This window comes from Sprattus sprattus (genome assembly GCF_963457725.1).
Source record: "Sprattus sprattus genome assembly, chromosome: 16".
Lineage (NCBI taxonomy): Eukaryota > Metazoa > Chordata > Actinopteri > Clupeiformes > Clupeidae > Sprattus > Sprattus sprattus.
Genome location: NC_137914.1, coordinates 429,566 through 442,065, shown reverse-complemented (window position 1 = coordinate 442,065; position 12,500 = coordinate 429,566). Strand labels below are relative to the sequence as shown.

Here is a 12,500-nt window from a genome sequence, read left to right as displayed (position 1 = left end):
CCTACTGGGTAGCTCACTGCTCCGTGTTAGTGTGTTTCACTGTGTGCTTCACTGTGTGTATCACTACCCTGGGTGGGTTAAATGCAGAGACAGAATTCAGAGTGTGTGTGTGTGTGACTATCTCTGCCATAACATAGTCACTGGTGTGAGTGTATACAGGTGTGTGTGTCACAGGTACACAGAGGCCACCTTAGTTCAGAGGTGGGGAACATGTGTCGGTACCTTTTCCTTTCCAATTCCCCCACCCTGCATGCCTACACACACACACACACACGCGCACACACACACACACACACACACACACACACACACACACACACACACACACACACACACACACACACACACACACACACACACACACACACACACACACACACACACACACACACACACACACACACACACACACACACACACACACACACACACACACCTGCATGCATGCCTTTCCTTTGCGTGAAGGAACTCTTTGTGTTTTAATAAGAAATATGCGTTTCCTCATTCTCAGTCTCTTGGCGTGAACACAGACAGCCGTGTGTGTGTGTGTGTGTGTGTGTGTGTGTGTGTGTGTGTGTGTGTGTGTGTGTGTGTGTGTGTGTGTGTGTGTGTGTGTGTGTGTGTGTGTGTGTTATAGAGTTGGGATACTGCAAAGACAGACGTCCACCCCTTCCTGTGTATGTGTGTGTGTGTGTGTGTGTGTGTGTGTGTGTGTGTGTGTGTGTGTTATAGAGTTGGGATACTGCACAGACAGACGTACACCCTTTCCTGCGTCTTTGTTTGTTGCTAATGCTGTTCAGACAGGAAGCAACTCTCTAACACACACACACACACACACACACAGAGTTCGCTGTTTGGAAGCTACTGCAGCATCCGAACTCTCTAACACACACACACACACACACACACACACACACACACACACACACACACACACACACACACACACACACACACACAGAGTTCACTGTTGGGAAGCTACTGCAGCATCCCAACTCTCTAACACTCTAACACTCTAACACACACACACACACACACACACACACACACACACACACACACACACACACACACACACACACACACACACACAGTTTGAAAGCTACTGCCATATCCCAAGGGGATGTTCGCTCAGATTGGATTGGAAAGAGTTGAGACAACAGACCACAGACATTTGTGTGTGTGTGTGTGTGTGTGTGTGTGTGTGTGTGTGTGTGTGTGTGTGTGTGTGTGTGTGTGTGTGTGTTTGTGTCTGTGTTTGTGTGTGTGTGGAGAATAAATTAATGATCTTACCTTGTTAGTGTTGCTTCCGCAGGTCAGCAATAGTGTTGTGTCTCGAGGCGAGTGATGAGTGATGTTCCCGGTTCCCGGTTCCCGGTCGCTTCTCTAGTCGGGATAGATGTTTCAGGAGGTCGCGAGGCGGTGAGTGATGTTCCCGGAGGTCATTTCAGGAGTTTCCTGTGATTGCCTACGGACTCGTGGCGCGTGTAATCTCCACTTCTGAGTGTTCAGATCATCAGCGGCAGCAGAGAGCTCGCGGGAGACACCTCGTGTGTGAACTGCCCTGCTTATTCACAGGTGTGCGTCGATTGGAGCTTCTCGGTGGAGCCGCGAGAAGGCGGGGGAAGTTTTTTTTTTTCAGACCCGAACCTGAATCTGACCGCGAGCCTATAGTCAGTCATCACCTGCGTGAGCGTGACAGCCCTCAACCATCGTCATCATCTCAGGATTGTGCGAGCGCACAGATTGATCAGTCAATAAAACAACAACAAATACATAATATCAAATTAAAATAATAAATAATGAAGATACACAGTACAGATGTATTATATAATTTTAATATTGTTGTATTACGATACAATATACAAAAACATACAGACAAGTGCTCATCACAACCATAAAACAACAACAAATAAATAACATCCAATACAATAATAAATAATAAATATACACAGGACAGATAGGCCTACATTATGAATTTGAAGCAAAAGTTCAATACGATAAAGGAAAAGGGAAGATCCACGTTGAAGAGCTCTCTACATTTCAATTGTTCTACTTTTGGTCGTGTTTATTATGTCTAGCGTGTCAGTATAACAACCCATGTCTCACTCCGATCGCTGGAAATAAAAGGACGGCCATAACTTCGTTAATCTGTGAGCCTTTAGAAGAAGTATTAATCGAACTAACTAGAGTTATGTAGAGGTGACCGAGCGCACTTTACGACAGGCTTACTTTACGACAGGCTCAGGTGCCGATAAAAAGCCTCCCGTGGCAATCAATCAATCAATCAATCAATCAAAGGTTTGCGATTATATAAAAAAAAAATAGACAGGGGGAGAGACTTCAGCGACTTCAAGCGTCTTATTACACGCTGCATAATGTGTAGCAGTTAGTAACCATAGTGACAGTGGGGTGTGTTCGAGTGCAGATGGTTTGGCTGCTTGATCAGATTAGATTAGATGAGATTCAACTTGATTGTCATGGCACAGAGTAGCCTACAAGTCAAGTACTGAGACAACGAAATGCAGATTAGCATCTAACCAGAAGTGTAAATAGCAGAAGAGTGCAGAGAATGAGCATATGTGGTAATATACAAATAAATAGATAGGATATTTACAGTATGATATAAGAAGATATATGGGGTATGAACAGTAGCAGCAATAGTGGTAATTAGTGCAGATATGATATAGGTTTGTGTAAAGTGCAGATAAAGTACAGGTGAAGGTAGCAAAAGAAGTTATGAATGAGGTATGTATTTAAAAGATGATATATAAATACAATGAATATGTGCGCACACACACAACACATCTGGACCGTTTGGATCTGCCGCGTTTGGATCTGGACCATTTGGATCTGAGCCGTTTGGATCTGGGTCTGTGATGATCTGGCCAGGTCCACCGCCATCTTAGGTGACAAGAAGAGTTGAGGAGAGGAGAGGAGAGAGGGGACAGGAGAGTTGAGGAGAGGAGAGGAGAGAGGGGACAGGAGAGGAGAGGACAGGAGAGGAGAGAGGGGACAGGAGAGGAGAGGAGAGGAGAGGAGGGGACAGGAGAGGAGAGGACAGGAGAGGAGAGGAAGGGAGAGAGGGGACAGGAGAGGAGAGGACAGGAGAGGAGAGGGAGAGGAGAGAGGGGACAGGAGAGGAGAGGACAGGAGAGGGAGAGAGGGGAACAGGGAGAGGAGAGAGAGGAGAGAGGGGCAGGAAGGAGAGGAGAGGAGAGGAGAGGGGACAGGAGAGGAGAGGAGAGGAGATGAGGAGAGAGGAGAGGAGAGGAGAGAGGGGGACAGGAGAGGAGAGGAGAGGAGAGGAGAGAGGGGACAGGAGAGGAGAGGAGATGAGAGGAGAGGAGAGGAGAGGAGAGGAGAGAGGGAGAGGAGAGGAGAGGAGAGAGGGGGACAGGAGAGGAGAGGAGGAGAGAGGGAGAGAGGAGAGGAGAGGAGATGAGGAGAGAGGAGAGGAGAGGAGAGGAGGAGAGGAGAGGGGAGAGGAGAGGGAGAGGAGAGGGAGAGGAGAGAGGGGACAGGAGAGGAGAGGAGAGGAGATGAGGAGAGAGGAGGAGGAAGAGGAGAGGAGAGGAGAGAGGAGGAGGACGAGGAGAGGAGAGGAGAGGAGATGAGAGGAGAGGAGAGGAGAGGGGACAGGAGAGGAGAGGACAGGAGAGAGAGAGGAGGAGGAGAAGGAGAGGGAGGACAGGAGAGGAGAGGAGATGAGGAGAGAGGGGACAGGAGAGGAGAGGACAGGAGAGGGAGAGGACAGGAGAGGAGAGAGGGGACAGGAGAGGAGAGGAGAGGAGAGGAGAGGAGAGGGGACAGGAGAGGAGAGGAGAGGAGAGGGAGAGGGGAAGGAGAGGAGAGAGGGGAAGGAGAGGAGAGGAGAGGAGAGAAGATGAGGAGAGAGGGGACAGGAGAGGAGAGGACAGGAGAGGAGAGGAGAGGAGAGGAGATAAGGACAGGAGGGGACAGGAGAGGAGAGGAGAGGAGATGAGGAAGAGAGGGGACAGGAGAGGAGAGGAGAGGAGAGGAGAGGAGAGAGGGGAAGGAGAGGAGAGGAGAGGATAGAAGATGAGGAGAGAGGGGACAGGAGAGGAGAGGGAAAGGAGAGGAGAGGAGAGGAGAGAGGGGACAGGAGAGGACAGGAGAGGAGAGGAGAGGAGAGAGGGGACAGGAGAGGAGAGGAGAGGAGAGGAGAGAGGGGAGAGGAGAGGAGAGGAGAGGAGAGGAGAGGAGAGAGGGGACAGGAGAGGAGAGGAGAGGAGAGGAGAGGAGAGGAGAGGAGAGGAGAGAGGGGACAGGAGAGGAGAGAGGGGACAGGAGAGGAGAGGACAGGAGAGGAGAGGAGATGAGGAGAGAGGGGACAGAACCAACCCAAAGGATCGAGAGGAGAGGAGATGAGGAGAGAGGGGACAGGAGAGGAGAGGAGAGGAGATGAGGAGAGAGGGGACAGGAGAGGAGAGGAGAGGAGAGAGGGGACAGGAGAGGAGAGGAGAGAAGATGAGGAGAGAGGGGACAGGAGAGGAGAGGACAGGAGAGGAGAGGAGAGGAGAGAGGGGACAGGAGAGGAGAGGAGAGAGGGGACAGGAGAGGAGAGGAGAGGAGAGGAGAGAGGGGAGAGGAGAGGAGAGGAGAGGAGAGGAGAGGAGAGAGGGGACAGGAGAGGAGAGGAGAGGAGAGGAGAGGAGAGGAGAAGAGAGGAGAGGAGAGAGGGGACAGGAGAGGAGAGAGGGGACAGGAGAGGAGAGGACAGGAGAGGAGAGGAGATGAGGAGAGAGGGGACAGAACCAACCCAAACATCCACACATTATTAAAACATATTTATTAGAGACAAACATCAGCCCATGAGGACGGCTGAATATGGACCACATCTGGACCGTTTGGATCTAGACCGTTTGGATCTGGGTCTGTGATGATCTGGCCGGGTCCGCCGCCATCTTAGGTGACAAGAAGAGTGGCTGTGACATTTACAATGCCCTTATTGTGGCACGGTGGCTCAGGTGCTTGCACTGCCCTTATTGTGGCACGGTGTCTCAGGTGCTTATTGTGGCACGGTGGCTCAGGTGCTTATTGTGGCACGGTGTCTCAGGTGCTTATTGTGGCACGGTGGCTCAGGTGCTTATTGTGGCACGGTGGCTCAGGTGCTTATTGTGGCACGGTGGCTCAGGTGCTTGCACTGCCACCGCCTCACAGCAAGAAGGTCATGGGTTCGATTCCCGCATGGGGCTCTGTTGGCTCTGTGGGACAGGTCCTCCCTAGATCTTCAGGGCTCAGGTGGGCTATCTCCTGGGCCTCTGTGTGTGTGTGTGTGTGTATGTGTGCCTTCAGTGCTCAGGTGGGCTATCTCCTGGGCCTCTGTGTGTGTGTGTGTGTGTGTGTGTGTGTGTGTGTGTGTGTGTGTGTGTGTGTGTATGTGTGCCTTCAGTGCTCAGGTGGGCTATCTCCCGGCCTTTCTGTGTGGACTTTTCATGTCCTCCCCGTGTTCACAAGGGGTTTCCTCCACTAAGATCCCCAACAGAAAAAAAAATGCAAAATAACAGAACCCGTCCCTGACTAAAGATGGACAGTTCACCTCACCTGGTCCCGGAGTACAAGCACCTCACCTTCACCTCACCTCACCTGGTCCCGGAGTACAAGCACCTCACCTTCACCTCACCTCACCTGGTCCCGGAGTGCTACAAGCACCTCACCTTCACCTCACCTCACCTGGTCCCGGAGTGCTACAAGCACCTCACCTTCACCTCACCTCACCTGGTCCCGGAGTGCTACAAGCACCTCACCTTCACCTCACCTCACCTGGTCTCCGGGCGCTACAAGCACCTCACCTTCACCTCACCTCACCTGGTCCCGGAGTGCTACAAGCACCTCACCTCACCTCACCTCACCTCACCTGGTCTCCGGGCGCTACAAGCTGCCCACTGCTCCTGGGCGGTCCTTGAGGAAGGATGGTCCAGGATGGGAAAAAGCAGAATATAAATTCACCACGACCTCAAGCCTGCGTGTGTGTGTGTGTGTGTGTCCTGTGTCGCCTCCATATATGCACATGTGTGTTCCAGGGTGTCGTGTGTGCAATTAAAAACCTGACAAAGGTCTTAATTAAATTAATTATTATTATTATTATGCCACAAGATTACATAATAAATCATTATATATCATTATATATCATCCATCCCTGCAGACCAGTCACTTATTTAGGGTTTGGAATGGAATGAAATGAAAAGTGTGTTAAAAATAAAATGAATTATTATTATTATTATTATTATTATTATTATTATTATCAGCCAAACACAGAGGTTAGGCCCACTGCAAGGAAGCTTGTGCATGACGTCAACAAAGCTCTTATCGCTGATACTGTTTTTTTTATTATCTGGCCTGCGTGTGTGTGTGTGTGTGTGTGTGTGTGTGTGTTTGTGTGTGACTGATATGTAGAAATAACATCTATACAATCGTTGAGGTTTGGTGAAAGTGACTGAAGAAGTAGAAATGAACAAAAAACAATGTTTTAAACCAAGTGGTACAGCGGTGGGCCGTGTGTCTGGTACTCACGACCGGACCACCTGAAAACCGACGAGCAAAAGGCCAGCTCTGCCTTAATAAATGTTTAATTTTGTTTTTAACTATTGCCCACACCGCTAAAGAAGGCTGGTGTCACGGTCTCTTTTTGGTCAGTAGCCCACACCGCTAAAGAAGTTGTTCAATCGGGTTATTTATCATTCAGAAGACTATATAGGCCTAAACTAATGTTTCATAACCGACAAAAACTTTTAGAACAGCAATTGTTTTCATTCCTATTATTTACTTTAAAAATATATATGGCCCGCGCCGGGTCACTCAGAGAAACTTGAAGGTGACATGGGTCAGTTCAGTTTCATGAAAACTCCCCGATTGATAAGACTTCACCCCCGACGAAACACACACACACACACACACACACACACACACACACACTCACACACACTTCACCCCCGGCGAAACTACAGGTGGTGGCAGGTAGGCTAAACAAACACGCGCATTGGCTGATTTGCGTTTTCGGTTGACTGACGTCACATTCGTCTCTGGAGCCTAGAGGACCACGCGCCATTGGGGGCAAGTTTAGTCGTTATTCCTCTCAGGTGGGGAAAGATTAGAGAGATTTCGGTGGAGAGAAAAGAAAACCTGCTCGAAATCGGTATTCTATAACCACCTGGAACCGCTGAGGGAAGACATCGGTGTACCATAACCCCCCTGGAACCACGCAGAGAGAAGGATCTTAAGACTTCATCTATTCGTAGGGGACTCGGAACCTGAAAGGTAGGAGACATCGATTCGGCTTGTTTTGATAGTAGCCTTTGTAACCTGTCCGTTGTATAGAGTAGCCTAGTAGTAGTGGTGGTGTGTGTGCGTGCGTGTGTGCTTGTTTTTGATAGTGGCCTTTGTAACCTGTCCGTTGTATAAAGTAGCCTAGTAGTGGTTGTGTGTGTGTGTGTGTGTGTGTGTGTGTGCTTGTTTTGATAGTAGCCTTTGTAACCTAGTTACACGCGTGCGTTGCCTACATTTGACATAGTTCCTTCTGACTGAAAGTTACGCGCCCAAATGTGCTTTACCACTGCTCATTGCAGCCTACCATATGTTTACATGTTTACATTGGCGTGTTTACATGTTTACTTTCACGTGTTTACGTTCACATAAAGTGCCAGCATGGCTACAGCCATTGATCGAACGCAAATCCTCACCATGACTGGAAAGCTGTTTCTGCCACCGTTTCATGCCCGTGTGTGTGTGTGTGTGTGTGTGTGTGTGTGTGTGTGTGTGTGTGTGTGTGTGTATAGAGTTAACGTAAACATGATCAACAGCTTAGCGAACACAATGAGGGCCCACCTTGCGTGGCAAACCTGTTTGGTGGGAATATGTGTCATGTGCAGCTAAACCAGTCTGACCTGGGGCACTCTGAGGAAGTTACAGCACAGCAGTGTGTGTGTGTGTGTGTGTGTGTGTGTGTGTGTGTGTGTGTGTGTGTGTGTGCGTGTGTGTGTGTGTCTGCAGGAGCAGGAGATGAGAGACCGTCTGAGCTCGCTGGGTGTTAATGTGGTGTGTGTGTGTGTGTGTGTGTGTGTGTGTGTGTGTTTGTGTGTTTGTGTGTCTGCAGGAGGAGGAGATGAGAGACAGACTGAGCTCACTGCGTTCTCTGTCTGGGACGAATGGCCAGCTGGAGGAGGAGGAGGAGGTGACCGCACACACACACACACACACACACACACACACACACACACACACACTCCACAGAGTCAGTCCGTTACTCCCTCAGCCAGATGGTTCTGGAGGAGGAGGAGGATGAGGAGATGAGACAGACTGAGCTTGCTAGGTGTTTATACGTGTGTGTGTGTGTGTGTGTGTCTGCAGGAGGAGGAGCAGGAGGAGCAGGTGGACCCCCCCGTCGAGGAGCCCAGGAGCAGTGTGGAGGTGGAGGAGGTGCTCCAGGAGTCCCAGGAGGTGCGTCGTGAGATCCAGCTCCTCCGCCTGGACGTGAAGCGTCTCCGCGAGCAGAACGTGCGCCTCCTCACTCGCCCCTGCACCTCCTCCAGCGAGCTCTGGCAGGAGTCCAACGCCATCGCCGGCGACATCAAGAGCCGCGGCCAGGGGGCGCTCTCGAGCCTGCGTCAGATGGACGCCCACGCCAAGGAGCTGGAGGAGCGGCGCGGGGTCAACTCGGCCGCGGCGCGCATCGCACGCACGCAGTACGCCGTCCTTAGCAACGGTCTCCGTGACGCCATGGCCGACTACAACCAGGCGGAGATGAGCCACAGGGAGGCGTGCAAGAACCTCATCCAGAGGCAGATGGTGATCGTGGGCCAGGACGTGACAGGAGAGGAGGTGGAGGATACACACACACACACACACACACAAACACACACACACATACACACACTACACACACTACACACACATACACACACACACACACACTACACACACACACACTACGCACACACACACACACTACACACACACACACAGGGATATCAATAACTGTGTGTGTGTGTGTGTGTGTGTGTGTGTGTGTGTGTGTGTCTGCGTCTGCGAGGAGGTGGAGGACATGCTGGAGGGCGGCCGCTGGAACGTCTTCACGCAGGAGGTGCTGACGGAGGGGAAGACGGCGCGCTCCGCCCTGGGACAGATGGAACGCCGTCACCAGGAGCTGCTGGAGCTCGAGAGCCGCGTGAGGAGCGTCCACGAGGTGTTCTTGGACGCCGCCCTGCTGGTGGAGGAGCAGAGGCCCATGATGGACTCCGTCCAGACCAGCGTGCAGTACACCGAGGTGGCCACCGGGGAGGCCCTAGAGAGGATCGTCACTGCCAAGAAACACGACAGAAGCAACCCCTTCAAGAGACTCTTCTACAGGAAGCGCTAGCTGGACTAGCGTGGCTAACCCAGTAGACCGATGTGCTTATCTCCACAGGACCGCCGCTAGCGCTAACTAGCCCTTCATGCTAGCCGCTAGCGTTAACTAGCCCTTTTTGCTAGCCGCTAGCACTAACTAGCCCTTTTTGCTAGTCGCCAGCGCTAACTAGCCTTTTATGCTAGCCACCAGCGCTAACTAGCCCTTTATGCTAGCCACCAGTGCTAACTAGCCCTATTTGCTAGCCGCCAGCGCTAACTAGCCCTTTACGCTAGCCGTCCATCAGGAATGGAGACATACCAGTGATATGTAGTATGCAGAAGCACACACACACACACACACACATGCACTATGTTCCCAGGAACCCATTTACACATCAGCAGCAGTGACCAGAGGTCTGTGGTACTAGTAGCCTATGAGACTTTGGTACGAGTAACCTATGAGTCTATGGTACTAGTAGCCTCTGAGTCTATGGTACTAGTAGCCTCTGAGTCTATGGTACTAGTAGCCTCTGAGTCTATGGTACTAGTAGCCTCTGAGTCTATGCACTGGTGTTAAACACTCGCTCTGTGACCGTCCCTTGAACTAATCACTAAAGGTGAGAACAATTTTGCCATGAAGATTTACCAGAGCCAGACACACACACACACACACACACACACTCACACTCACACTCACACTCACACACGCTCAAACTCACACTCACACTCACACTCACACTCACACACACACACACACTCACAGACACACACCCTTTATCTTCTAATAAAAAGATGTAAAAGTCTGATCATTCTGTTCTTATTTTGATGGTCCAGTGTGTGTATACTGTGTTAAAGACTGTAAGGGAATGTATTTATTATATATAAAATATATTTATATATTCCACCCTATAGTTAACCCGACCTGTCAGTGCCCTGCTGGTAGGGATCATTATATTCCACCCTATAGTTAACCAGACTCGGCTGCTTCCCCTGTGACGTCACGCTAGTGCAGGGCAGTTTCACTGAAAGGATGAGGGCGCCCCGGTAACAGACGTACGGCGGCACGCGGCGCCACGAGAGAGTATAATGGGCATTGTCAGGGCGCTATGAGAGAGTATAATGGGCATTGTCAGGGCGCTATGAGAGAGTATAATGGGCATTGTCAGGGCGCTATGAGAGAGTATAATGGGCATTGTCAGGGCGCTATGAGAGAGTATAATGGGCATTGTCAGGTCGAGAGAGTATAATGGGCATTGTCAGGGCGCTATGAGAGAGTATAATGGGCATTGTCAGGGCGCTATGAGAGAGTATAATGGGCATTGTCAGGGCGCTATGAGAGAGTATAATGGGCATTGCCAGGTCGCTATCGAGAGAGTATAATGGGCATTGCCAGGTCGCTATCGATGCATGTTTCACTCGTGATGTTGAATTAAACAGGTCAAACTGCAATCCTGGAGCAGCACGTGTGATGATATCAATAACTGTGTGTGTGTGTGATGATATCAATAACTGTGTGTCTGTGTGTGTGTGTGTGTGTGTGTGTGTGTGTGTGTGTGTGTGTGATGATATCAATAGCCTACCGGAACACATTCCAGTTTAGGGAGTAATGAAAAGACTGCTGGAACATCAACTCGTCACACACACAAACACTGGTATAAACTCATATTACATCAAACTTGTTTGCTCCTCGGATAGGCAGGAAGATGAAGCGAAGGTGGTTGAACTGCCCGTTTGAAACCTTTACGTATTTAGCTGTGGACATTATACTAGACGCTGCATATGTTTGAAACCTTTACGTATTTAGCTGTGGGCATTATTCTAGACGCTGCATATGTTTTGTTTTATTATAACAAAGGCACATTTTGCTAAACACTGATGGGAAACGCGCGATAACATGAGGCTACAGGGTTAGGGCTCAAATACACATAAGCGGTTTTTTTTAAACGGGACGCGAGCAAATGCATTAATTCCTATGGCACTGCGCGTTTACCGTGTGCGCCCCTTCTCCACCACGCGTTGCGTCTTTGAAGCGTTTTTTAGGTGCGCTTAAAAGTTGAACTATTCTCAACTTTCCAGCGCAAGGCAGGGAAGCGCACCGCTTCTGTTTTGGCCGCCGCAGTTTGCCAAGGCGTTACTGAAGCGTCTACGCCTGAAAAAAGACGCGTATGTGTATTTGAGCCCTTAAATGGCTCACAGTGATAGGGCCGAATCACACCAAACGCGTTTTTAAAAACGGGACGCTAGCAAATGCATTGTTTCCTATGGTACGGCGCGCCTTTCTTGTGCGCCTTTTATCTGCCTCGCGTCGCCTCTTTCTAGCGTTTTTTTAGGTTATGTTAAAGATTGACGATAATTGAATCTTAGCTGTTTTCGATTATGAGGAACTTTATAATTAAAAATCTAAATATTAAGCTAACACTTATAGGCATCGCCCGGTTGCGCACGCATGCCCGCTTAGTAGGCGCACCAGGCTGTTTTGGCCGCTGCACTTTGCCAAGGCGAATTTGAAGCGTCTGCGTTTCTAGAAACGCGTTTGGTGTGTTTCTGACCATCAAGAGGCGCAAGGTGAACGGAAGATTAGGTACGACGACGGTGTGATGACGCACTAGGAGGCTAGCCGCCCGCGAGTCTTGCCGGAGCGGCCGGACTGGTCACATTCCAGATGATGTCAAACTTCTGTGTTCCATCGCACACACCCCACACATGCGAACACAAAGCACACACACACACACACACACACCCCACACATGCGAACACAAAGCACACACACACACACACACACACACCCCACACATGCGAACACAAAGCACACACACACACACACACACACACACACACCCCACACATGCGAACACAAAGCAAACACACACACACACACACCACACATGCGAACACAAAGCACACACACACACACACACACACACACACACACACACACACACACACACACACACACCCCACACATGCGAACACAAAGCACACACATAGACACACACACACACACACACCCCACACATGCAAACACAAAGCACACACATACACACACACACACACACACACACACACCCCACACATGCGAACACAAAGCACACACACACACACACCCCACACATGCGAACACAAAGCACACACACACACACACACACACACCC

General features: G+C 50.2%; 1 protein-coding gene across 1 annotated transcript; it reads left to right on the top strand.

Annotated features, from left to right (window-relative positions):
* Positions 1 to 5,550: 5,550 nt before the first annotated feature.
* On the top strand, positions 5,551 to 9,379 carry LOC308377703 (syntaxin-11-like; the record flags this gene model as incomplete). The annotated part of the gene is made up of 3 exons (XM_080854442.1): positions 5,551 to 5,835; positions 8,371 to 8,841; positions 9,056 to 9,379. 3 exons carry the CDS (start codon positions 5,551 to 5,553, stop codon positions 9,377 to 9,379), a joined length of 1,080 nt encoding a protein of 359 aa, XP_080710568.1.
* Between the last annotated feature and the right edge of the window lie 3,121 nt (positions 9,380 to 12,500).